We start from the raw sequence: 26,536 nt of genomic DNA, 5'->3' as shown, positions 1-26,536 counted from the left end.
TCAAGTACTCCAAGGTAAGAGAGACCAACCTGGTACTACATAGTCTGCTAGCTTGGCTAGTAGCAAGGCAGCAATACGTGAGGCAGGGTCACTTGCATCTTGCTGTTCAGCATCTAATGTGTTAATAGAGTAGCTCCATGAGGGCAGGGCCACGTTACCACAGTCCTCCACGCTCATGAGAGGCAGGGCAACTCGACATAGTTGGAGGATGATGAGTACTAGCTTTGGAGAGGGTCTCTGATCAAGCAGCAGAGATAAGAGTTTGGAAACACAAGCCGGCTGGCTCAGGATAGCTTTCCCTATGTGGCTCCTGAAATGCAAAACAAAGGAACATACACATTCAACGCATAAATACACACACATATACATTTGTATAACATAAACAGATACATCAGACATATACATGACGTAAAGCTTTACCTGGAAAGGTCGTTGAGCAGACTGAGCACATCCTGTAAGGCATCATTGCCAGCTGCCTGATTCCCACAGCACTCTGTGGCTCTGGCCAGGTGATTGGTTAGCAAGCTGGACACCTGTCGTGCCAGACCTGAGTGCACTGCATCTGTAGACCCACCTTAAACAGAAGAAACAAGGACTACTTACCTACCGTTAGGTACTGCATACAACTGATATTTTTATCTGACAGTGTAAATGAGCCCCAACATCATTAGCCAGAATACTAGCTAGACAGCCCTACAGATCAATGCCAATCTATTTCTACTTGGATGCTGTTAATATGTAAATGGCTTAAGTAGCTACAAACTTTTCATACCTTCCACCTTCTCCCACTCAATGCATCGGTTGGCCAGCACCTGGAAAGCAGCCCAAGCCATGGTGGCCACCTTCTGCTTTTTGGTCTGCTTTTCATTTGAGCTGCATTCCCTCTGACTGCTTAAACTACACAGGCTGTCCATAAGCTGCACCAGACCACTCCGAACTAGGCACTGCTCCTCACTCCTGTGAGAAAGTAATATCATAGGTAACAAAAACAGGTAAGAACTCTGAGGGTCAAGTAGTGCAGCAACATTTAAAGAGAGACAGTTGAGGATGGAGTGTCTTGCCTGGTGTAGGGGATTGTGCAAAGCAAGCCAATACTGTTGGCACAAGCGATGGGGTAGCGAGCACATAGTGACACTACAGACGTCATGGTCTCCCCAAAGGCCTCCTGCACCTGCTCTACCATTCCACCACAGGTCAGTTCCTCAATTCTGCACACATGCCACATAAACACAAATGTGTAGAACAGAATTGAACAGTGTAAATACTGGTCCATTAAAATGTTCATAAGAAAATGTTCATAACACAATAGCAATAACCTAATAATCGATTGAACAGTATTTAACAATTTAACTACAGTTAATATAGTTACATTTCTGTGCATACGTGGAATAGGTTTGGATCGTTCACTGTGGTCCAGCCTCTCCTCTTACCTTGGGCCACCTTGCAGTACCATAGTGACAGGCCCGACCAGGTGGGTGACTCCACCCACTCTAACAGCAGCAGTGAGCAACTCCCTCATATGAACAAGCGCCTGCTTCCGTGTGCTGCCACGCCTCCAACGTGTCTGTGCAGCAGACAGGAAACTGCTGCTTGACACCTACAGAAATTAGAGGTAAAAGATATCTGTGTCAGACCACAATTTACCTAATCATTCTCATGGAGTATAGGGTGATGGAGTCATTACAGCCTGATCAGGTGTAGTCCCGATAAAGGCAAAAAGCTGTCCCAGCAGAACACTGTAAGTTGGTTTGTCACGGCTGTCCTCTATGGCCAGAGACTGCAGCAGGGTAAATGAGCTGCTGCGATGACTGGTAGGGTGGTGTCGCCTTCTAAAGATAAACAAGTAAAGGAATTAACTCAATCACCATTTGTTGCTATGGTTCACTAACCTTAAATCTATCAAATCAAAACAAATACCGTTGGGGAGCATGTGTAAACTCCAAGTCTTGATTAGCAATCATCTCCAAGTCAGAGGGTGCAGACATGCTGCGCAGGAAGACTGGCTGCTTCACTAACGGGACCACTGTCTTGGCATCTGACACTGACTTTGAGGCTGATGCAAAAAAAAAAAAAAAAAAAGAAAGGAATGACAAATTCAGTGAAATCAGAATCCTGTGAGTTACATAACTATCACTCCAGATTCTCTGATTCCAACTAATTAATAACTTATGAACATGGTAAAACAATGAAGCGTACCTGGCCCTGGTGTGCCAGCAGGTGTGGTAGTCAGGCTTCTGCAATGTGGAGCAATGGTAACATGGAGCAGCAGCTCTGTACGGTTCATCAGACTTTTCACCAGTGCCTTCGTTTTGGCAAGCGGGGTGCTACTCCTGATGTGTGAGCTGTTTACCTCCTGAAAGAATTTCTCCCTATTGGTACAGATAAGTAATGTTACAGCATAGACTGCCCTGTGACAACTGAGATAATGTGAATGAGACAATTTTTAATTACCTCAGCGCAAGGACAACATTTTCCAAGTCACTAAAATCAAGTGGGACCTCCTTCAGGGAGCAAAGAAGTTCCAGCTCCTTAATTTTGTTCTAGTACAAAAACAACACATCATAAACATCACAGTAAACAGATGCATTAATCACATAATTTCATATGCAAACCTTGTAAATGGTGTGTACAGAACAGGGTACCTCAAAGAAGTGGTAGTCGTGAAAGAAAGGAGTGTTGTTCTCCAGCTTTCCCTGCTGGGCCTCTTCTACCTCATTCTGCCACTTCTGTTCCAGTTCTGCTACACTCTGAAGGCAACACACCAGATAATTAGAAAAAATCTTCCACTCTTTGGTTCGGTTCAGGTTGACAGCCTGATTAACATTTTTTAAGCTAAATATCAAGTCTTCTGGTCAACCTTAAAATTATTTTTAATTGATAACCCCATTTTGCCATTTTTTTAACATTACACATATTTCTGGTTGCATTGTAATATGCTGCCCGCAATGAAAATATCTCCCTAATTCATAATTGCAGCATCCTGGTGGTTTTATAAGGTCTTATAAGGTGGTATAAAGAATGTATAAAAACACCATACAAAATCTTTCATGTAGCCAACAGGATAATTTTATTAAAATATCTCAAAAAGAACTTTCTTTAACTACATAATAAAAAAAATAAATAAATAATGACCAGGATCCAGTTTGTCTTTACCTCCTGTCAAAGAAACAAGCATAATGCTTTTTTTATGGAAACAGTGGTGTGTAACAGAAGCTCACCTGCAGCTGACGCTCCATTGCGTTGACCTTCTTGAAGGTCTCGGCCATGATCTTACAGACCAGGTCATACTCCTCTGCGTGATCCTCCCGGTACTGATAGTTGACCAGTGATTGAAGGGCATCCACTAGACTTAGATGCTTTATGACGCAAGATACTATGACCTCCTCAATAACATCTGGCCTGATTACCTCCCTTAGAGAAAAAATAGTATAAAATAGTATAAAAGTTACATAATGCTTTTGACAAGAAACAGTGAGAGATTATCTTTAATGTATTTATCCTGATATCTGCAATATCAGCTCCTTTATCTAATAAAGACAAAAACTAACCGACTAATACTACTATGGACATGGAGAGCTATAATAAAGTGAAGAAAATGAAAATGATATTCTGACCATTTATGGACAACTTTGAAAAAATATTTATAATTTGTTTATAGATTGTACTCAACAAAACTTTGTATTTGGTTATTTAAAGTTACAAAGCAGAGTAGAACATATCTGTTTGACTAGCATCTCCTCTCTGAAGGCCTGAATTTATATGATGGTTGTCTTTGCCACTCGGTGGCAGTATTGCATCTGAAACAAGCATACAGTCTGTTATAGTGACAGCATGTGCTTCTTACTTGATGCTAGGACGGAACTGTGGCCGAGCCCTTCCAGACACCTCTCGTAGCCTACCCATGACGCCAGGTGGGAGGCGGATACGGGGCAAGTCAAAATAAGTCCCTGGCATAAGGCCTGGGGGTGGGATGAGCACGTCAGAGGGGTAGGTGAACTCACGGTCCTCCTCAATAGTAAGTGGCAGAGGTGAAGGGCTGGGTGTGAGGGCAGGAGAAATTGCACCATTTGCTTCCACCTGCCACTGACACCTAAAGAAAAAACAAAGTCTTTTACTAGTCTGTGATCTCAGCCCCAAGCAGATTGCTGGGTTAAGTTCCATACACCTGAAGCATTTGTACAAATTTTTACAAGGTATGTTATTAAATGCGTAATCAGTGCTATGATGGACTTATTCTGCTTGTTATTTAGCTTTGTCACCTCTGCAGCAGCTTTGAACAGAGCAGATCATGGCAGGCTTCTTCCTCTCTTGTCACTTCTGGCCCATTATACAGAATGCGGAGCATCGAGCAGGCCAGCACTGACAGACCCAGGGCAAGGTCTGCAAGGAAGGGAAGACCTCCAGAGACATCCTCGGAGGACTCCTGAAAAATAAACACAAACAGCATCTTCAGAATTAGCTGTTATTCTTTATCGTCCATACTGCCACAATGATGTAAACAGTAAGTACAGATGTTTGGGACATGCCAGTGCTTTCACATTTTACCTGGGCTCTGACAGTGCAGGAGAATCCCCACATGGCTTTATCAGGGGTGTTGTGTTCACGTCCGCTCCTCATTTCAAAGGAAAATGTCACAGTGTCTCCCTCAACCTAAAACAAGACACAAAAATTAAAAAGAGTGTATGTGCACTATGTGTTCATTGGGTATGTTAGTGCAAAACAGATTCTTTTACCTTGACGAGATCTTTGGGCCACCCTGTTCCTAAGACACTACGACTGCCATAGCCCAGGGTGTTCCCTCCATACTCTGCTACTTTACGGCTGTTGGTGTTGGGACCAGCATAGATAACCAACTAAAATATCAAAGAAAATATTTAGTGCAAATTATCCCCAACCAGAGCTTTTCCATGCTGGTGAAATTACACACACTGTACATAAGTGCTAAAAAGAGTGAAGGCCAGTGTGCTGAGAGAGTCATTACCTTGTCATAGTCATACTGTGAGGAGCAGCGTGAATCAAAGCGAAGGTACAGGCAGCGGGCTCCTGGGATGTGTACCGTCTCTTTGAACTTGTAATTGTCCCTCACAGGGTGCACTGTTTCTACTGTCTTTCCAGCTGCCCAAGGTGCAGGGATCTTCAGTCCAGTCAAGAAACCGGGCTCTTCGCGTTCATCAAGAATTCTTAAATCAAGGATACAAATAAATTTCTGGTTTTGGAAAACTGAGCTCATGAAAAACGGACGTTTTTTTCTCATTAAAGTATGGCATTATACAGTAAAGTGACCCAATATATAATCATCTAGATTAAGTGTGAATACATTTTTAACATTCTCATGGTAGACCTTTAGAAAACTCACTTGTCATCAGCACATGCCTTCAGCCCCTGCCCTAATGAGCCACTCATAGGAGGAGGCTCCTCAGTGAAAAGAGGAGACTGAGTCTTCAGTAATAGGGCAGTCTGAAAAACAGAGAATAGGAATAAATACTCTAATAAGGGCTGTTGTTTTGTACTCAAAGAAGTAGTTTTCATATAATCCAAAAATTGTCTTTGGGACTGGCTAGACAGCAACCTGGCTGGTGTAGAGGACCAGCTGCACCAACTGAGGCATGAGGGCATCAGCAAGAGTGAGGGTCTGCAGGTTGGGGTGCATCAGCGAGGTGAGCAACACTGGTAGCAAATGCCCAAGCATGGTGGCTTTGGTTACCTGTTCCAAGCCTTTCAACCTGAACAAGAAGAGAAAATGGGGAAAAAAAATGTTATGGTGTTGGATCCCACACAGAAAAACAACACAAAAAACTGGGATGTTTGAAAAGGTAAAACAAAGCCACTGTGATTTTTAAAGCCTGTGTATATAAATAATTTCTCATGCACTGTGTTATTCTTTTGACGGAGGCTACAGCATTACTTAGGTTTAGCTAAATCTTGTTATACAGTGCTATAGTGCCATTGGATCTAACCAAGAGAACATCATGTCTGGTTTTTCTTACCACATTACCGTTATAGTTTTATGGTAACTTAACTAACACCAAAGTGTCCCAATTCAGGTCTGTTCATTCAATAGAATAACTGGGTGGTAGATTTTAAGGACATCCAGCAACCACTGGGGATAACTGAACCAAAAAATGTAAAAAAAAAAGTTTACCTGGTTTCTCTGTCAGGAATGTCACTGTTAATCAGAGCTGTGGTCACCTGCTGCAAGGTCTCAAGAACCTCATCACATCCCACAAGGATCTTGGTTGCTAGGGATAGAATGCTGCTTTGCAGCTCCTAAGGACAACACACAGAAAAGGCCCACACTTACGTAACACTGTTTCCTAGATGCTCAGTGATTACAATTCCTACATGTAAAATGGTATATGTACACACATAATTGATAATATTATTATTATTATTGTATTACCCAGAAAAAAAAAACTGTACAACTCTATACATCAGCACATTTTGAGATTCTGGTTGCAAATGAGACTTCTGTTTTTTTTTTTTTTTAAATTTATATCCATCATTACCACTACTAGAAACAACCCAGCCTTACCTAATATTCCAGTGTTAATGGATATCAATAAAACTGCAATGGGCACAGTTAAGTACATGTAAAGAAAATTCATCTCCTGTGCTTTCATTTGTTGGTTGGTGTCTAATTGATGGACACACAAACAGACTCCACATGCAGAGAGGTAGGGGAATTTAAAGGGGATGTTTACCTGTACCTTCATTGTTTCCCCTTGTAGGGAGCTGTCACTGTCGTCATTATCATCGGGACGGATTAGAATTGTGTTACTAAGGAGGTGGTTCTGAACAGCCATGAGGTAGCGCAGACTAGGTGAAACCACCTACAGGGAGGGAAAACCATCCCAGTTGGTATGAGTGGAATCTCGCAAAACATGTGATCTTAGTCAGCACAGATTGTATTTAAGTGTGGCTGAGCAGATATTCATACTGGTACAGTGGAGAGCAGCTTCTGGAAGTCATCTCGGGCAACAGTCTGACATTTGGTAATAAGGAGGCAGGACTCCCGGACTACAGTCTTCAGGATACAATGTAGCAGCTCATCACTCAATCTGTAAAAAAAAAAAAAAAGATCTCTGACACCTTGAACAGGTTTATACCTACATGGAACTAACTTATGTTTCTAAACTAAAGATCTGATACTGTTGGGACAGGATTGTCACTTACCTGTAGTGGTCATCTTCCTCACTCCCAAATCTATTCTTCTGCAGTTGGTCTGCCAAGTTGGTAAGGATGACATCCCGAAGTTGAGACAGGCCGCTGTTTCTTTCCCCTGAGTATTACACATAAACACACACAGAATGAGATACAGTAACTACAAAACAGACGCAGACCCAGCTGTATTTACTTCATTGCTTTTACCTTCAGTTAGAACCAGTTTCAGTAGTTTGTTGAGTTCAGCTTCCCCCTGATACAAAGTATTCAGGCCCGAGCTACAGGGAGAGAGGGTAAAAACCAGAAGACCAATTTAAATATCATAAGGAATTACACAAAACACGATTTTAATTGTTACTTCTGCATTCTATTGCACGTCATGTGTAAACTATGACTTACCTGATGGCGAGGCACACCTCTTTCTGAATCTCTGCTCCTATCTGATCTATCGGAGCCATTAGTAGCTGCCACAGGAGTAGCCCTGAACGACGCACACTCTCCCTGTTCTGCTCCGACTGAGGATGGAAAAATCTGAATACAACCTACGCAGGACAGAAGTAAGAAACAATAAACTAAAAAACACAGAAAACAACTAAATCTTCCAAACAGTCCCCAGCTGCATCTGAAACTGACCTGGAACACCACCAAGATGCAGCGGATAATGCAGGTATCTCCATTGACCATAGCCTTTTCCATAATGTCACAGATGCTGCTGAAGTGACGAGCTTCAATGGGATGTTGTTTACCAAGCAGGGCACCCAGGGGCAAGCTGTTGCTGCTGGCTGCAAGCAGGTTGAGCTGGTGGATGCACATAGCACCTACATGATGAAGTAGCTGGTTGATCACCTCACCAGTGGCCACAGTTTCCTCTGTGAAATAATAAAGCGGATAATAATTCTGTCACCCTTCTGAAATAACTTAAAAAGCCCATCTTGTGGCTTCAGCGCAGTTGGTTTGGGTCTACCTTTAGGTTCTTTGATGACATGGCTGACACCTAGCCTATGGCACACATGATGAAAGGCTTGGTTCCCAGGATTGCACCACTGATCTATGTAATCACTGGAACAGGTCCAGATCAAGTTGTTCAGTGCATCATAACATGCTCCTATAAAACCAAAGATTGCAGAAATGAATATTGGTTACTGTACTACTACTGTACCTTAGGAGATGTCAAGTTATAGCAGTAGATTGTGACAAAACCTGAGCTCACCTAGCCCTGCCACCTGGGCTCCCCTGCCTAGAGAACTGCCAGGTGCATCAATGAGGTCTGCACGGCTACTGAACTGACCATCCGACAGGTTGAAGACCAGGCTGGAAGCTAAAACTAAAGAAAAATGAATGGTTATGTTTAGTGAGTGAACTTGTGATTTGTGCCATCTGTGCTCTAATGCAGTGTAATACACAGTGGCTATAACTATTCACTAATTCTTTCCTAGAACTTTTAAAAGACTTATATAGAACATTTGTTATGAACGAGCAGCTAAAAATTAAATAACCTTTATCTGTTTTTCTTTTTTGACATTCACTACTTTCTGTCTGGAAAGAACTCAGCACAGTTTAGCAGTGTCTGCATGTGCTCTTACTTTTCAGAGAGGACAGACTGCTGGTACCTCCAAATAGGGAGCGTGTGGCAGAGCTCCCAGATACACCAGGAGGCGACACCAGCATCACTAGATAGGTTCCACACACATACATTGGGGTCTTTCTCAGAGTCTTTAGAGGGAGTCCACAGCTAGTGTTGACAGCTATACACCAATGAAACAGAAGCATCAAAAAAATATTACCACAAAATATATAATATATATGATTTTTGGCTATTGAAAATTGTGCTGAAGAATTACCTGACTGTTCCTCTTTGACAGTGTTGGTGATTGCAGAACCTGTGAGAGCAGCCAATGTGGCAGAATGGGAGGCTCGGAAACGTGACATTCGACTCAACAGAAGTTCATTCAAGCACTTAGAAGACTCGCCTTCTTTGCGAGTAAGAATAACTCTCTCCTGCAAGATGTCTGCGATGCACAACCCTGTCTGTGTCTGCACCGAGGATAGTGGAAAGAAAACAGAGACGGAAAACAGATATAAACAAAGTGAATACAAATGGAACTACTGTATATGACAGGGCATAAAGTACTCACAGACAGATGAAAGACATCCATGAAGACTGAGTGGCCCTTCTGTGTCTTCTCATTTAGACTGGCTGGGGACCAGACCCAGTACAGGTAGGTACCATCTGAGCAGAGGTGTAGTGTGGTCATGCTGCTGCCCACAGGGAAGTGATGTGATGGCATGGGCACAATTTGGCAGACCTAAAAATTGCACAGAGAACATCGGCTATGGCTATGCTTTTTCATATCAACTCAACTTTTGAAGAACTGGTTGGATTTTAATGTCAACACTGAGGCTGCTTTTATATAGCTCCTGTCTCTGGATGACTCTAAGTATGTATCTCCATTATTTTTCAATCCCTCTGCCTCTTCATCTTTCATATTTGCAAGACTCTTTACTGTTGCAAGATGTGAAGTATTACAGCACTGAAATGACAAAATATATTTGTATGCTGTGGGAAGATTCCTGGATTTATGTGAAACTTGTACAACATGATTTAAAATGTCACACTCACCAACGAAGCAACATCAAAACAGCGTAACAGTGGAATAATGGAACCGTACCTGGAGGGTGAAAGGGTCAATGACCTGGCACAGCTGATGAGGCTTGGCATCAAAGGATGAAGGACGATGGAGGAGGCGACCGCTGCTGAACACAACCCAGCCAGGCTCCAACTCTTCATTTCGACAGTAGACAAAACCCCTACACAAACACAGAATATTGATTTCACTGATTTCAGTATTAATTACATTCTTATTCTGCTTGGCTTGGTGGGTATTTCTTGTCAAAGACCCTGGTTTGACACCCTGATTTGATGTAAAATACCACAGGTCTTGGACAAATAATTATCAGCACAAACAGACATAAATGAGTTAAGAAGCAGTAAAACTGATAATCTAGTAATATATATACGGTCATTCTCTGCAGACAATTGTTACAATAATTTCCATAGACCTAATCATTACTGACTAGGAGAAGTTACTGACAGCATGTCTTATAAGAAAAGTGGCATTGAGCTGCTTCAGATCAGTTACAGTCTAGAAATGTAATCACTGGCATGACATGGCTATGAACTGTGATAGTTGCTACAGGTCATTTAATGGTAGTTTGTACTGTATTAGAATCTAATTCCCCTAAAGAAAAGTTATTATTATTTCTCTGAAACAACAAAACTGATCATTTTAGCCTATATTTTGCTAATGCAATAAATCTGACACAAGTCTCCTTACTACAAGCAGGAAGAAACTAATTTTAGGGAGTCTCATAGCAGAAGGAAACTGTCCTATGTTTGTAAATTGGGTAATTTGCTACCACATCATGACCCTCTTAAAATCAACCACATCAATCAAAGACTGTTAGGGAGGAGGATCTAACTGTGTACTGCAGATATTAGTTTAAAAATGCCCAGGAAATAACATAGTGCCATTGTTGCCTTAGGAGTGATAAGGGATATTTTTAGTGTTTCCTTCTCTCTTTCTCTCTTGCTATTCTCTGAATGCTGCAGATTAAAAAAAAGGCAGGCGGGAAGGAGTGTCACATTACCTCAGTGTCCCATGTAAACCAGAACCCAGCTTGCTGAGTCCTCTCCCAGAGGAGTTAGTGGTATACAGATAGAGCCCATCTGTAGCTAGACAGCGCCCCAGGTCAGTGTCTGTAAGACAAAGGCACAAAAAGAATTAGGCAGAAGGTTAATGACGGACACATGATAGACAATGACGAGAAAAAGTAGGAGAAGGTATCTGCAGAAAAATGGCCAAAACCAGGTATACGAATAAGGTGCAGGCATCTCTTTAAATTTACTTTTTGAATTCAAAATCTGTAATGATTTTGCATTTTGTCTCACTGGTGTATATATCCATCACTCTACAAGGTCATCTGATCAACTGCTGAAGAGTGACACATCACAGGAAAATGAGCACATTGACAACGCACCCTCAAACCTTCAGTTTTGCTAGAATCTTATAGACTTTGGATATTTCAGGTAAAAGGGATTATAAAGACACAGTCCACAGTCCAAAACGTACAAAACTAGATTTGCATTTGAGACATAATTTATCACAACCACCAGACTGGGCTGAATCTATTGTGACCTATTCATATTTCTAATTTTTACAAATACAAAGAAAGGTTTTAGATGTGTTTTAACCTTTATTCTCTGCCCCTCCAGCAGAATTGTCAGGTGTAGGCAGCATGTCCTCAAAACCCCAGGACACACTGTGTTTGCCCCCCAGTAGGCAGGATGGAGAGCCCGGGCCTCCTTCTAGAAGTAAAAGTCTGAAGTGAAACAGATAAAAGGTAGTTACACACTGGAAAAGTCACTAATAATTACTTTTCAAATGAACCAGAGTAATGGTCTCACCTGTACAGGACATCTGACACAGGCAGTTGGCCCAGATCAGTTTGTTTCTGCAGCAGGTGAACAGTGTGGATGAAGGTCTTCAGAGATCCCCTGAAAAAAAAGCTTGGCAAATTAGTCCAAAGCATGAAATACAGATTAAAACTCATTGTTGAACTTTTCTGGACCTGCAAGTGGAATAATACTTGGCTTGAATTATAAAGGGGATCTGACATCATGTGTTGGGACTTAAGATGCAATGTTTTTTGAATCCGAATAAAAGAATCTGTTCCATTAGAATTCAACAGACAGATCATTTTACACTGCGACTCTCTGCAGTGTAATGAGAAACTCACTTAACTTTATGCAGTGTTCATTTGCTCCTCTCTCCTCATCCAAGACTGAACTATTAACTGAACACATTTAAGTAATTCTATTCTCAAGTGCTACTCTGGCATTCTGTGAGGTTTGTCTCTACAGCATTGGAAACAGTCCTAACACATAAAAAAAGAAAAAAAAATGATAGTGATATTTATTATATCGATTATAATGGTTATGTTGATATATTTTATGGTCAACTATATCAGATGGCATCAAATGTGTACAGCACCATTGACAGACTGCTGTAATCTAGGGAAATACTGTGACGTGCTATATATAGGAACGTATGTTTGATTTAGTGTTTACATGTCACGTACTTGTACATGAGAGTCAACATAAATGAGTCAGTGCTCCCCTGCTACACATCAGTAATGTAAACATCAGCAAGCAGCTATACAGTCAGTTTGCTGGCTTAACCCTCTCACATGGTGCATTTACTAACCAACCCCATCAGGGGTGAGGGGGAGTAAAGCTGATAGCTCTTTAATTAGCTCCCACTGTCGGTGAAAAGGCACCAGGGCTGGATGGTTCCCCACAACAAAGACCTCTCAGCCTCAATAGAGGCTGAACAAAGAATGGAGATTTCTGGCTTGGCAAGTCAAGATCTGTTGTCATCAATAGAAGCCAGAGTTCAGACACAAATGCAGAAAAACAAGGACATTATGCTCCACTGTAGGGTAGAAGTAACAAGCACAAAAATGATCGCACCAATTATATCAGAGTAACAAATTTAACTCATTTTCTTATTGTTTTTTTTTTTTTTTTTTTTACATTTGCATAAAAGAAAAGGTAAATACTGTTTATAAAAAGAATCAGTGCGGTCCCTTTCTGTAAGTATATAAGACCGTGGGCCCTGTCTTTTCTTCTCTGCTGCTACCCCATTGATTATTAAAATCGTTAAAAAACATTATACAGCAAGCTCTGGTTATAAAGAGTAACGAGACCATAGTCATATAGTACAGAAACTGTAGCAAGAAAAGAAACAAACCATTCAGTTATGTGCTTATTTTAGCTTTGGCTGCCTCGAATAACTGACATGCCTGTGACTAGAGTTGCTAATGAAGTGACTCCATCAATAAACATGCTTTCTCAATCACATTATTTTGACTTCTTTTAGTTTTGCAATTAGTTATTATAAAGTCTAATATTATTATATTAGTTATTATAAAGTCTTTGGCTACTTTAATACCTCTATACTGAATAATATTGGTTTAATACACTGTCTACAAGACAGTGCCAACAAGAGGAATCCTATGAACTGTGAAGGTGGGACAGCAATGGGACAATATATGGCCTCACCTGGCACAGGCAAGTGCCACAAGTGCAGCAGCTGCGTTTTCCCTCTGTCTTTGTGTATGGAGGATCTGTGTCTGAGCCTGCCCCCGCAGTTGGCCTGACTCCTGGGCACCATCTTCCAGCCAGGAGCAAAGCAGCCCCTCCAAGCCATTGAGGCAGTCAGCGGGCTCTTTGCTAAGGCTGAGCGGCTGGCAGTCCCGGAGGCAAGCTAGCAGTACCTCTGCTGTGACACCGCAGAGAGCTGGGTCACTGCGAGTCTGAGACTGCAAAAGAGGGAAGACCAGCAGCAGACCAACACGGGAGGTGAAGGGAGCCTGCTCAGGTTGCTGGAGCAGACCTTGTCTTTTAAGCAAGGCCAAGGTCTCCTCATCAGCCCCACCAGTCCCCTCTCGCTCCTGCTGCTCCTCCAGGGCCAACTGCCGCTGTGCCCCCCATAGGCCACGCAGAGCATTGAGACGGTACTCCAGCAGGCGTGCATATGCATTGCTCTGATTCCCGCAGACCGCACGCAGACGTTCAGCAAGTTCAACTGGGTTCTTCGTTTCAAATGTCAGAATCTGGAGGAAAGGGATAGATTAAAAAACATTAGGAAAACAAGGAAAACTTTTAAGTCACATGAAGAACTCTAAGAACCTGTCTGCAGCTTTTAGAATGCACCTCAGAGATGACAGAGAGCTAACACCATTTTAAGGCATGGTCTGGCTACATAAAGTACAAACTAAGTTTTCCATATCCATGGACTGTCATGCATATCCCCTTAAAATGCATGATTTAAATATAGAACACAAGCACGTCATATATTAACATAATATAAATGTCACCGACAAGGATTGTGAAACCCATCTGTGAATGCAAACACATTAACGGAATGCAAAATTTAACCAGAGAAAATTCCTAGAAAATGTGGCTTGATCAATATTGGTCTGCTTTTATGTGGGTGAAAATCTTTAAACAAAACAAAGGGCAGGACTGCTCTACTGTTAGCAGAGTCAAAAGCAACCAGTTTGTCCACAAGGTTTACTACACTGTAGGCTAACACACAGCCAAGTTTGAGCTAATTATTTCTGATGTGCATGACAGACTAACCATATTTCTGGAGTCTATGAATCATTTCCACATAATAAACCCTTGTGTCTACAGTTCTACAGAGTATGAAATAATGGTCAGAGATAGCAAAGCACATTTGCGATAGACTATCACAAGTGAAACAATGTGCTTCATGTGCACTTAGGCAGCATTTCAGATATTGATTACACTCTATGGCCCACGAATCATGGGCTAGAAAAAAATCCATTATACCATTTAGCAGGCACAATTTGTATTGATTCAATTGCAGAAATGCTACTAATGTTACAGTAACACTCCTTAACTGGATGCTGGGCCTTCTCCACCTGGCTCTGCAAGACACTGCTGCAAGTGGATAAAAATAGTCAGCATCACAACACCTACGAAAACAGCACTGAATGACCCAGTCAGTCTTACTGCTGGACACACACAGTGCCAGAAAGAAAAGAGAATCAGAATATAACATAAAATAAGAAGACAGGTGGAGGCCTAAGAGCAAGTGGAAGGGTGTTTTCTTTTTTTGGTGATTTTTTTTTAGTATGGCCTGCTGCCTGCCATACATAGGAGGCTGACACCAATACACATGGCTATTCTACTTTTGTTTCAGTTTGACTTCATAAATGTGGAAATGTCCAGACTTTCTAAAACAATATTAAAAATTGTTTGGTTCAAGACCTTCTGTATTTATACATATAACATACCTATTTCCAAAAAGCTGAATATGTCGACTTAATGAATCTCACCCACATAAATATTACCGTTTTTGCTAAGGTTAAACTATCCTTGGGATCCAAGGGGACATTATGCAGCTAGTTTATATTCAATAATCTATGCCCCGAATTCATTGTAGGAAGTTAAAGAATTTGATTACATAAAATGTCCATATGTCCAATGTCATAATAAATGTATGCACCTTAGTGTAGGTCAATATGATTTGTGCTTACAAGTGAATGTTGCCTGCTAAGATCGATGTAAAAACACAGAACAATTTGTCAGTTTATCTTTTATGCATTTTACTAAACAAAACAGCAGTGAATTTAGCATTCACACTGCATAACATTTGTTATTGTGCCTTCACCGGCATATCCACAATGATTCTTCTTGTTCTAGCGCAGCTTAAACAAAAAACACCATTTCAGAAGCTGTGTTGTCACTACAGGTAACTGAGCCTAACTTTGTGACAAAACAAAGAGTGAGGGATGAACCTGTTCATTCAGATCTGTTTATTCACAGTCGTTAATGAGCCAGTGGTTTATCATCTGTTCATGTTCATGCTGTTAGAGCATATGCACTTACGTCAGTCAAAATGAACAGCATGTGGCTGATGGCTGAACACCAAAGGAACCATCAACGGCTGCTGTCTTTCTAACACTGGCACAACTAGTGCTGATAACATAATAGATTATTGATTATAGTACTAACACTAAAAAAAACACTGTATTACTTGGTCAAGAGGTTGTGATTAAAAAGGTTATGTTATCACATTCTAAATTATACAAATTAAATCAAACAGACGGTCTTTTAATATACACAAAGTCTTACACCAATGTCAGAATTGTGCCTGTCTTCACAAAAAGAAAAAAAAAAAGCATTTCCCACTATAAATGTGGAGCCATGCCAACAAGCCACTTCGACCATCATACAGCTATGAGTCTGAATACTCCATGGACTGTGTTTGAATATATAATGACATCTATATAAATTTTAAATTTAGATTTTAGGCTAATACCAATTTATTTTGAAAATTTGTTTTTAGTTTAAACAAAAATGTTTTAAACAGACATTTGTGAATATGAGCCATGAATTTTCAAGCATACTCTCAAATGATATAGCTGCAAAACATTGTAAATATACCAATATGTTGTCATCATATGGAAATGCTGTAAAAGCAATGGGTATGTGGTGTAAACCCTTGTAATCAGCGTGCTGGATGACACATGGTATTTCATTTTAAAAGAAATGGTTAAAAATGTCCACGATAACATGACATGACGTGATGTGTGATAGCTAGATAACAGTACTTCCCATATTATGGCTAACATAATTTAAGTGGTTAAAAATCACTGTCAGTTTCAGTTTAATATTGATCCAGGTCATGTGACACGATTACCTTGGAAAATGTAGTCTATTGACTGATACAGTCTTTGAGCTGTAGCTTTATTACATGACAGTGAACCTAAATATCGAGGATGTAAATATTAGCTCGAAGTTTCTATCAGCATCATTGTAAAGTCTCCTTATTCTCACACACACACGTCCGGTTTCGAAACGTTTCCTTCAAAATAAAAGGCTACAGTCCAGAAAAACCATGTAGGCTATACAACTATTTTGAAATATATAAAAACCTACATAGTGTAAATATATTGTTTATCATTCAGCATTCATTATACATAACATTCTTCTTGTGCCTAGAAACGTAGGAGGCATGGCATATTTTTTTAAGATCACTGTTGAATACCCTAAACCTTATAGTGTGATCGTCGTGTTAAGTGGTGAAGCTGCAGTTCCGTGACTAATACCACAAGAAAGTCATTGTAACACGCTGCTCGATTTGCTACAAAATCTATATACTATTACAGTATAGACTCAGCACTGCAATTTTCATACCCAAAGAAATGTTTAATGTTTGATGACATTTGGATATTTGCCTGCACTGCAAAGCTGCTGCACTATCACTAATAAATTTGAAGGTGACACCTGGGGTGCTCAGATATCATATTTACAGTTTGTGCACCGCCTCATATGTAGCTCGAGACATTTGAATATAACATCAATATAAACCAAACATCGCTTGAACCTGCCTTTTGAAGTATGGCTGTATAAACCCGCCGATTTTACCCGCTACTGCATTAGTGTCATATTTTATTTTGAAAGACGTGCCCGGAAGTGTCTTGACACCAGTCGTTTCCTTGACAGTGGGTCAATAACAAGCGGGGCAGGAAACTTGCAAACGTTAGCGGTACCGTTATCACTGTGGGTGTGTTGCAGCAGACTGTGAAAACACATTTATCCATTAAAAAGCAAGCAAAAACACACCTCGCTCATAGTAGTGTACGTGTGCTTCTATATATAAACCGTGTGTGTGCGTGTGAGAGATGGCTTTCACCCACCTCTTGCTCGGTGTCCCCCTGCTCCGACACTCCGATCTCACTGGGCAGTTCGGCCAGATCTGTGACCCGAATGAGTCCGTCGTGGAGGAAAATCGTCTCCTCCTTCACCGAAAGCCACTGGGACGAATCCACAGCCCCGGAGCCCATCGCTCTCTCCTCCGACAGTGATATCAAAAGGGACGAACATTAAAAATTCAGTCAAAGAAATGACAGAAACGCCCTAGCTAGCCTGCTAGCGAGCTACCACAACATAACTGTCTCCGTCTAATCTCACGACTGTAGTGCTGCGGTACAGGTCACACACGGCCACCGGGCCGGGAGCAGGTAGCGGAGGAAAGTCCTCTTCTCCTAACTCGGGTGCTCGTGCCGGGCTAACAGAGGCTGCTAGCTGTCTGGCTCGGTTAGCTAGAAGCGGGGCTAACGTACCGTACGGTTTCGTTATAACGTTACCGAGCAGAGTGGGCGTGACACCCGTGCTAAATCCGTTATTGCGGCCTCGGTGAAAACAGCAGCGTTGTCAGGACGAAGACTGCCACCGGAGGAAGCTCATCTCACAGTTAAACAATGACCGCAGACAGCTCCGCTAACGGCCCGGCCGCTGTGCCCGAGGCTGGAGAAGATAATGAGGATCTCCCAGCTGTCAGTGCGACGCCATGTTTCCAAGGCCAACTAGCTGCTCCCAGAATGCACCGCGGACCAGAATAGCTGTCAAAAATTCATGAGTTCATTGTAACACTACAACGTGTTGTTACAACAGCACAAAGGTACAAAATACCATGTCGTCTAGAGGTCATATTATACCATGTTGTAAACCTCAAGGTTAATGCGAGATTACCAGTAGGACTAAAAGTCACCAGGACTTCTGCTATTTTTGCTCTCTGTTGGATCACACTGTGCCATCTTTGATACTCTGTACATCAGTGTGTCTCTTCTTATTTATAATAGCTACTAAATACAGTGTGTCGTAAGGAATAAAAACATAGACCTGCTTATTCCTAACCAGGGTCACAGGGATCTTCTGGAGCCTATCCCAGCTCTCTTTGGGTGAAAGGCAGGGGTCCACCCTGGACAGGTCACCAGTCCATCACAGGGCCACATAGAGACAAACAACCTCACACACTCACACTCACTCCTATGGGCAATTTAGAGTCACCAATCAACCTGACATACATGTTTTTGGATTGTGGGAGGAAACCGGAGAACATGTCGACTCCACACAGAAAAGGCCTCTGCTGGCTTTCGAACCAGGAGCCTTCTTACTGTGAGGCAACAGTGCTAACCACTTATCCACCATGCTGCCTCTGTCATAATAATCCCAAAAGTTTTGATACATTATTTTAAATCAATAACTAAATTCAAACAGAAGCAAAACATGAAGTTTGTGTTTATTGCATTTTAAGTACAAGCTAATGGTCTGCAGTTCACACACTGTTCTTTATAAATATATTCAATCTACAAATATTACATTGTTCAAGGGTTTGAGTCCCAGATTTTTTCATGCCCACATTTTCATGCCATTCTACAACAATAGACACAGAAAATGCTGCTTAAATTGTTAAGCTTGGGAAATTCCTTGTTGTTGCACATAGCAGCTTGGTCTTTAATCATGTGAGCTGTTCTATAATGTGAGCTTCTCTTTCCAGCCTTAGGCACCGCTTATAAAGACGAACAGGAATCCCTCTTTTTCTGCCATTGCCTGAATTTCGCACCTCAGCTCTGTCTTTTCCTTCTAACTTCTTAAGTTTTCGAAGTAGGTCAGATGCTTTGGTGAAGCCTCCAGAACAGCTAGAAAAAATATAAAAATATCAGAAAGAGAAACCAAACTAATCATTTTTATATAAAGTCAACTTTATATAAAGAGCACATTAGAGTACAGACTGTTACTGCTGTAACCAAAAATTGTTGGAGATGATCATAAATGAGAGTATTGGCATTAAAAACCTTTTTCTGCGGTGGCATTTTTTCTCCTTTGGCAGTTTAAAGCAGAACTGAGAGACAAAATCCATTAGGAGTGTGGGGAGAACACTGGGTTGCTTGAAGCTTTTAGACTCAGCCAAGCTGCAAATTTTACAAAAAAGACCAATAGATGTCATTTACAACCTCAAATTAAATTAAGTGAGAGACAAGAAAAAAATGTTTAGGAGCTGAACATTTTGAGCATAACATGAAAATGTGTGAGAGAAAACCACAGACCAAGAAAGACAAAGATGCCTGTGGGCCATGTTACAATATGCTCTTCCCTTTACTGTAGAGCATGTACTGTCACTGTAGAGCATGTAGACACTGTGCTGGAAACAGGTTTACATTTTTTTCCAAGAGCCCCAGCATTGCTCTTTTAACAAAAACAAAATACTGTGCTTCATTTAGACCTTCTAGATGTCTTCTCATTTACTACAACCTGCAGCTTGAACCCTAGAAGTAGGTCAGGAGTGCAAAATGACGATGGACTATTTGGGTAAGAGCTTTTAGTTTGGACTGGTTCTGTAAGCATTTTATTCCTTTGGTCCCAGTGGACTATGTTGTAAAGATGCTCTCATTGGTGAGATGTTATGCTGCACTATTGCACTGTGGACATAAAAAATAGAAGTCCCAGGTTGTGAAGCTGGGATTTTCTTTTAATGTTTTGATTATGTCAAAAACATTTAATTTTTAAATTTTTTCATGGTTAATTTTTTTGTATTTATCTTTTCTACAGTGGTAATAGCTGCAGTAGAACTAATGAAATAGGAATGTTTTAAGGGCACTTTGGCTGAGTAAAAGTCAAAACTCTTTGTTCTGAAACGTCAACTGAAAGAGGCCCCAGTGGTTAAAAGTGGGGGGAAAATTTGTTATTTTTCATCAGTAAGCCTCTAGCATGATTGCCAATGTCAATATACAAATATGGAGAACAAAACTGACACATATGTAAAAATGCTGCTACGTTACCGGCTGGTGCAATCGCAGTGGTAGGCAGTTTTTGACTCCACGTTCTGTAAATTATACTTCCTCTCCAAAGGAGGAATTTTGTATTTGCATTCATCCAGATGTTTGAGGCTTCCACACAGGTGCTGAATACCTGCAGGGGCAAAATAAAATCAGGAATGAACTAAATGTGCACCTTTTTTTTTTTCCATAACATACTGTTCCACCTTTAGGGGGCATAACTAGATAGCTTGGTAGAGCAAGCTCCCCAAAAACATAATGTCCCAGGCTACCTTTTTAAATACAATAATCCCACTGGAAATTCTGTGGGCTCTCTTAAGCTGCAGGCCCTTAGCACCATCTAAAATCACTCATTTAAAAGTTGCTCACTCATTTATAAAATGTTTGTAATGCATCAGCTCAAGGTTTTACCAGTGAGGGTGATTTTTACTGACTTTTTACTGACACCTAACTACTCAGTGACTGGTCAACATTCAGTTATGACAATTTAATCCTAAAGACAGGCCTTGTGGCTTAAACTGAAATGCACCTTATTCATTACATACTCATAGGTATCCCCTGCCATATTCTGTATTATCCTAATTACTCTCAATGAGCCTGCTGTTGTGAGCGTTGAGCTCACACTGCAGCTGCAAGCACTCACCTGTCATGTTACGCAATGCATTATTCTGTCTTAAGCTTTTCTCTACATTAGTGCTTTGGGCAATAGTCCCACCCACAGGATTCTGGCTTGTATTATCCTGTAGTAGATGGGAGTCCCTTTGCTTTTGTGGTTTGCCATCCTTATGAATGGAGGCTGCTGTTTTTAGTTTTGATATGATGGGTGCTGATGTAGTTGTATTCCAGAGTGTTTCTAAAGTGCCTTGTTTGAGTGTTATTGTTGTCTTGTTGAGCCACATGGTCTTTAGTGTTGTCGCTTTGGTTGCTGATCCATTTTCAGTTATTACAGGTGAAACAGTTATCATGTGAGCTATGTCTTGTTCTAGACATGTTTTGCAAAGTGGCTGAAAGTTATCTCCCCTCACAGGCACCCTAGATCCACAACAGTGACTCTGCTTTGAAACCTTTTTGCGCCTTTTCATGGTTTTGTTCGCTGCAGTGATGTTTGTTGGTAAGTGGAGTTGAAGAGTTGGCTTCTGTTTTAAAGACAGGGTGCTTTTTGTTGTCAAGGGTGTTTGTAGATAAGAGTCTGTGGTCACCTGTGGTGGAACATGGCTTCTTGCGGGGTAAGCCAACGGACCCTTTCTTGTCCTCATTTTTTTCCCAGCTTTTTTCTGATTTGTCTTTACTGTAGCACTTTTAGAAGGACTTAAGAGACCTGTTGTCACTGAAGGCGCGGTGGTGTTTGTTCTTGATACAGTGGACATTTGGGAGGGTGCCACTGTAGACAGCTTCCGGTGTTTTTTGCATCCTTTGCCCTTCTTCATTCTGTGGTGGAAAGTGTCTCCTCTGGGTGCTTCTTTGGAGCTACATCTACATTCACATTTGGGGGACTTTCTGTGTGGATTGATTGCAGGACTTTCAGTTACATTCTGTGCATCGCTTGTTGAATTGTTACTGTCAGCGTTTTCCCCATATTTGCTTGTATCATCAGAGGTGTTGTAGGGCAGGGGACTTTTAAAAACGGCATAAGGAGCCTCTTTGGTTATTTTACACCTATAGAGAGTAAAAAAAACATGTTAAAACCAAGTCACTGAAAAAGAAAACCAAATTAAAAATGATATACTTTATTATCAACCTATACAGACTTATATATAGAGGATTATTTTATTTTTGTGAGACTATTTGTCAGTAAAATGAGCAGAGCAAAGGTGTGGCACTGTCTGTTTGATGATTATCTGAAGTTTGGCAGCGTGTCAGGCGTGTCATTACAAGCTGCACAGGCTCCTCTGCTGCACTACAGCTTCCCATGTAAGCAATATCTGCATATCCCACTGAAAAATGTCTAGTTTCACGTTTTTCCACCGTTGTCTCTTCATAACGAGCAGTTAAAGCTGCAAGAAACAATCTCTTACACTCCCCACCAGTACATCTCAGTGCATCGCCTCTGCTGTTTGAGCTGAAAGCAGGGAATCTGCAGGATGTTGAAGAAGCTATAGCCCACCATAGTGGAAATGGTATCATTCACACCCAGAAGACACTGGCGAAATCTGGTGGGAGGCAAAAAAATGAATGAGCCAAGGTCAAGCCCCAGTCCAGTCAAAATTAACACTCACGTGGTGGGTAAGTATCCTTGAATACGGCTTCATTTTGTCTACACTGTTAGATAGCTGGAAGATTGTTTGTGGAAAATAGAAGCTGTTGGAGGCTAAATCATGTAATCTAGATCAGAAGTAAGAAAAAAAGACACATTTCTGCAGGTTTAAAAAATGTGTGAAAGAGGAATGAAAGCACATCAAGCACAAAATGAGAAAGGAACGTGTTCCCTCCTGGCATCAACATTTTGCCCTAACAGCTCTTTGCAGAGATGCATTTATTCCTCCTAGATAATCAAATGCCCCCAGATTCTTCTACTCAAATTGGCTTATTGTCAGAGAGAAATCTGCTCCTTCAACAGATGTGTGAGATTGGAAATGCACCAAATACCACAACCCTTGCAAGTTGAGCATGAGCATTATGTGTACAGGTCAGGGGAAGATATGAGTGACTAGTTGCAGGAGTTTCCCTTGAGGCGTTGAATACTTGGAATCTGGAGTATTAGCTGCACAGAGTGTGAGAGTGTGTCTGAGTCCTCACCTTTCATCACAGTCACAGTGTGAGACGGTGTAGATGTTGGGGTTGAAGACTCCATATTTCACAGTGAAAGCAGGGATGATATGCAGGCAGTGGTCATGCTCACGGCAGCATCTGTCTGCATTCTCAAACATTCCTATGCACATGAGCAAAATTGAAACTCTGTTACAAATCAAAGGACATAATCTGATGCAAGAGTTTAAGTAAGCTTTAAGTAGAAAGGTGCAGTATTACCCAAAACCTATAGGTGTGCACAGTAGGATGTAATCAGTGTGTACACAAAGGAGAAGCAAAAGTAGATTTTTTTTTATCTTTAATGGATTATTTGAATTAAAAAAATATGGGAATTATTGTGGCTGATTTCATTCGATTTTTTCTGATTTACAAAATCTTTACATGCATCTTTGCAGGGACTATCAAATACAGACATAAAGCCAGAAACAAGAGCTGGCAGAATCAAAGAGGCAGCTTTGGATTAAGCCTGTAATGATAATTGTTAACAATAATCTGATGATTACTGTAGCTAAGACAGGCATCGCAGGACGGCGTGTGTCTATTGAGGCTCTCCTTTTTGATGTGATTACAAATTACAATATAAATGCAGTACAGATTTGTAAACTGAAATTATTTTTACCTTTATTTTCATTTTACCTTAAGTTTGTACAATAACAGTGACCCACTGATTTTTAGTAAAACTTTTAATTTCCTGGGAAACCTTTGGAAATGCATCATATTTCCTGCTTTCAGGGTCTTATTTACTAACAAATCTACACATCCCAGCTTAATTCAATTCAATAACTCTTAAAGTAAACCAAGTCCACCATCCTCACCTAACTGTTCATATCTGACCGCTTCGCTTCCCTTCCCGCACCACAGCGTCCCTGGAAATATCCAAGCGCGCTTCTTCCGAGCTTTCCCTTCTGTCCCATCTCTTCTGCTGCGTCTGGGAATCGTCGGCGCACTGGGAGCATGACGCGCGCAAGGCGCATTAGGATCCAACACTATACTCATATTAAGCCAGAGAGAGATTTCTTGACCATGAGATTCGCTTCTGTCGCAGAGAGTTGCGTAGCTTTCCGTGACAAACGGACTGGTGTTGACCTCACACGCTACCAGTCGCATATCCGCGGACCACAGGGAGAGGTACAAGGATCGCACACCGTTCGTGTCCTCTTGCAGAAAGGTGACGCGCACCTGTCCGTCATCTTCCACGCTCCATCTGAGACACGGGTGACCCGATCCGATCACATCTCGTGGTCCTAATAAAATCATCCACGACCAGGTGAAAACAGCCTGTAGGAGGAATAAGCTTTGCATCTCAGTGTAAACCTGCGTAAAGAATTAACCCTATTCAAGTCTTAAATTAATGCCTCAACAGAATCGGTGTAGTTCTGCACCGGCCGGCTCAAAGAGTCTCTCTCTACTTGAGGAAGGCATTCGTGCCTTCAGGGAAAACAGTCTTCTTGTTGGTCTGGCGATACGGAGGCTCGTCTGAAACATGACACTCCACTTATCACACACGCACGTATACGCGTGTGTGATAAGACAGGAAAGTTTCATTCTTGGTTTTATGGGATTTAGGTTGTTCTAGGATTGTTAAAGTTATGACTTCTGAGTTTAAAACAAACCAATCAGGAGCCACTGTCCTTTGAGTGACATATCTCTGTGCCTATGCATTTAGTTCATCATCCTACAGCCTAAGGCAATTACTCATAACTCCGCTTAGATTTAGGATGCAGATAGGAGCAGAGCTGTCCTGACCTGTTTGCAGCAGGTAGTGAATAATAAGACAAGCCTGATCACAAAGATATCACAAAAACAATGAACTCTATTGGCAAAAATTTGATTTTTAAAACTATGCTGGACAAAAGTGGCACTGCAGTACCATTATAATAACTCCAAGCAATCATGAGGACCCATTTCACTTTCTACATCCTGTATTACTTTTGAAATGTCTTTGCCACTGTCTTCTAGTCAAATGTACAGCTGTATGCTGCGCCCCTCTCCTCTCTCCTGTGATCATCTCGGCTGACAGTCACTTGACTCCCAGGTTCTTACAAATAAGAGCGTCGTCATTTTTCTTATATTTTATTGATCTGTGTAAACTCTGCAAAATGTCTACATGCAAAGTTACTGTATTTGCAAACTGACATATTTCCAGTGCATGCACCATGTATTTACAAATACAGAGATAAACCGAGAAACATTCCACTGAACTGGTAGAAGTAATCAAGTAGAAGACAGCTATGAGAGAAGCCTGATTTAAAAAAAAAAAAACTTATTATAATCTATGTTCATCATCATCTGATGATATCTATAGCTCAAGTAGCACAACAGAAGACAGCGTGTGATGCTACTATGGGATATTTAAATCGCTGCCACAGATGGGGCAGAGTGGCTGTACAGAGAAAATAAGACACTGGAGCATTTGGCATGTGTATGTACAGAAAGTCTCATTCAAGTAATGAGAGTATGTCTGCTACTGTGTAAAGAGATGGATAAGGTTTGGTCGATGTGCTCAGTTGATTTTCAGTCTATCCTGTGGATATCAAACCAGTTTATTCAGATTACATCATAGTCATCATAAGTCATGCAGAATATGGCCTCTTGTATTTAAAGAATGGGAATGTTATGGGGAAAAGTGTAAACATTAATGGAATTACAACAGCATTCATTTCTTACAAAGAATATATATCTTGAACCACAAGACATTTCATGCATAGGATTTTTTGTTTTCCTCTTTGTTTTTCGACATTTGAGTAACTTGCAAATAGCTGTATAAATTGAGGTCATTACAATTTGTAAGGTGTGCTTTCCTTGGTTTGCTGTGATTAGTGAACAAACACACACTAAAGCCTTAAATGTTTGGGGTGTGGCACAGGGGACAGGGCCCCGGTTTGTGCAAAAGGTAAGTTGGGTAAAAGCCGCCCCGACTGTTCCAGGCACGCAAATGTCACAAGCACAGTGCATGCGGGTAAAGCTGCACATACTTATGACCTAATTTGTCCCACCTTCTCTCCTTTTTAAGTGTAGGAGCCAAATTTATGAAAACCTGTAGGAAACCTGACCATGTGCATTCAATGTAAACACTGCAGTAGAAAACCTCTGAGGTGTCAGAGTGAACTGCGAGCTTCAGAATAGAAGAGGTAGCAGGAGGAGAAGCCTTTTTCCTGCCAACTCTCAACGCAACGAAGAAAAATAAACATTTTTGTTCATTTCTCAGTTTCTCTATTCACACAGTTAATACGTCCTATAAACTCAATATTCACAGCTTGAACAACCATACGTAAAAACTCCTAATGCTAAACTAGGTGTGCTATAATTTTGAATCATAAATTAACAGCAACTGATGAAAGATTCATCTAGCTCATGGTCCACTGACTTATGAATCATCTGTATATCAGATGTCTATCCTAACCTGAGCAAT

At 41.1% G+C, this 26,536-nt stretch overlaps 2 protein-coding genes across 5 annotated transcripts in view; both read right to left on the bottom strand.

Annotated features, from left to right (window-relative positions):
- Positions 1-18,131, bottom strand: part of hectd4 (HECT domain E3 ubiquitin protein ligase 4) — a 33,826-nt gene extending 15,695 nt beyond the window's left edge. The window contains exons 1-36 of one of the 4 annotated variants that reach the window (XM_026320758.2): positions 17,455-18,131; positions 13,283-13,836; positions 11,627-11,716; positions 11,414-11,541; positions 10,810-10,918; positions 9,831-9,969; positions 9,297-9,467; positions 9,003-9,195; positions 8,745-8,906; positions 8,372-8,485; positions 8,126-8,266; positions 7,795-8,030; positions 7,561-7,703; positions 7,369-7,439; positions 7,174-7,279; positions 6,938-7,058; positions 6,708-6,830; positions 6,143-6,267; positions 5,570-5,723; positions 5,357-5,457; positions 4,982-5,180; positions 4,734-4,853; positions 4,546-4,650; positions 4,260-4,423; positions 3,845-4,090; positions 3,219-3,411; positions 2,643-2,747; positions 2,452-2,540; positions 2,197-2,369; positions 1,918-2,053; positions 1,685-1,826; positions 1,431-1,597; positions 1,062-1,208; positions 773-957; positions 421-574; positions 30-310 (exon numbers count right to left, since the gene is read on the bottom strand). In XM_026320758.2, coding sequence (XP_026176543.1) covers positions 30-310; positions 421-574; positions 773-957; positions 1,062-1,208; positions 1,431-1,597; positions 1,685-1,826; positions 1,918-2,053; positions 2,197-2,369; positions 2,452-2,540; positions 2,643-2,747; positions 3,219-3,411; positions 3,845-4,090; positions 4,260-4,423; positions 4,546-4,650; positions 4,734-4,853; positions 4,982-5,180; positions 5,357-5,457; positions 5,570-5,723; positions 6,143-6,267; positions 6,708-6,830; positions 6,938-7,058; positions 7,174-7,279; positions 7,369-7,439; positions 7,561-7,703; positions 7,795-8,030; positions 8,126-8,266; positions 8,372-8,485; positions 8,745-8,906; positions 9,003-9,195; positions 9,297-9,467; positions 9,831-9,969; positions 10,810-10,918; positions 11,414-11,541; positions 11,627-11,716; positions 13,283-13,836; positions 17,455-17,601 — 5,734 coding nt within the window. In that variant the 5' untranslated portion in view covers positions 17,602-18,131. Of the gene's footprint in view, positions 1-29; positions 311-420; positions 575-772; positions 958-1,061; positions 1,209-1,430; positions 1,598-1,684; positions 1,830-1,917; positions 2,054-2,196; positions 2,370-2,451; positions 2,541-2,642; positions 2,748-3,218; positions 3,412-3,844; positions 4,091-4,259; positions 4,424-4,545; positions 4,651-4,733; positions 4,854-4,981; positions 5,181-5,356; positions 5,458-5,569; positions 5,724-6,142; positions 6,268-6,701; positions 6,831-6,937; positions 7,059-7,173; positions 7,280-7,368; positions 7,440-7,560; positions 7,704-7,794; positions 8,031-8,125; positions 8,267-8,371; positions 8,486-8,744; positions 8,907-9,002; positions 9,196-9,296; positions 9,468-9,830; positions 9,970-10,809; positions 10,919-11,413; positions 11,542-11,626; positions 11,717-13,282; positions 13,837-17,454 lie in introns of all 4 variants that reach the window. The other 3 variants (XM_026320755.2, XM_026320757.2, XM_026320754.1) reach the window with 3 other exon arrangements.
- Positions 18,132-18,949: 818 nt separating this feature from the next.
- Positions 18,950-24,367, bottom strand: LOC113138550 (group 3 secretory phospholipase A2-like). Its single transcript, XM_026321088.1, has 8 exons — positions 23,940-24,367; positions 23,113-23,245; positions 22,392-22,526; positions 21,020-22,032; positions 20,380-20,509; positions 19,396-19,512; positions 19,164-19,239; positions 18,950-18,973 (listed from the first exon to the last, which is right to left on the bottom strand). The coding sequence occupies exons 1-8, from the start codon at positions 24,229-24,231 to the stop codon at positions 18,950-18,952; spliced, it is 1,920 nt and encodes a 639-aa protein (XP_026176873.1). The 5' UTR covers positions 24,232-24,367.
- Positions 24,368-26,536: the final 2,169 nt, after the last annotated feature.

This window comes from Mastacembelus armatus, chromosome 9 (assembly GCF_900324485.2).
Source record: "Mastacembelus armatus chromosome 9, fMasArm1.2, whole genome shotgun sequence".
NCBI classification, from domain to species: Eukaryota; Metazoa; Chordata; class Actinopteri; order Synbranchiformes; family Mastacembelidae; genus Mastacembelus; species Mastacembelus armatus.
The sequence above is the reverse complement of the archived record's forward strand: the minus strand, read 5'-3'. Positions and strand labels throughout refer to the sequence as shown.

What these genes read in the sequence shown, in the direction of transcription:
- LOC113138550 (XM_026321088.1), bottom strand. Translation starts at nt 24,231, where the DNA reads ATGCGACTGGTAGCGTGTGAGGTCAACACCAGTCCGTTTGTCACGGAA. An exon ending in GAGATGTACTGGTGGGGAGT is followed by an intron (nt 22,033 to 22,391) that starts GTAAGAGATTGT and finishes TACTCTCTATAG; the next exon opens with GTGTAAAATAACCAAAGAGG. An exon ending in AAATGCCACCGCAGAAAAAG is followed by an intron (nt 19,240 to 19,395) that starts GTTTTTAATGCC and finishes TATTTTTTCTAG; the next exon opens with CTGTTCTGGAGGCTTCACCA.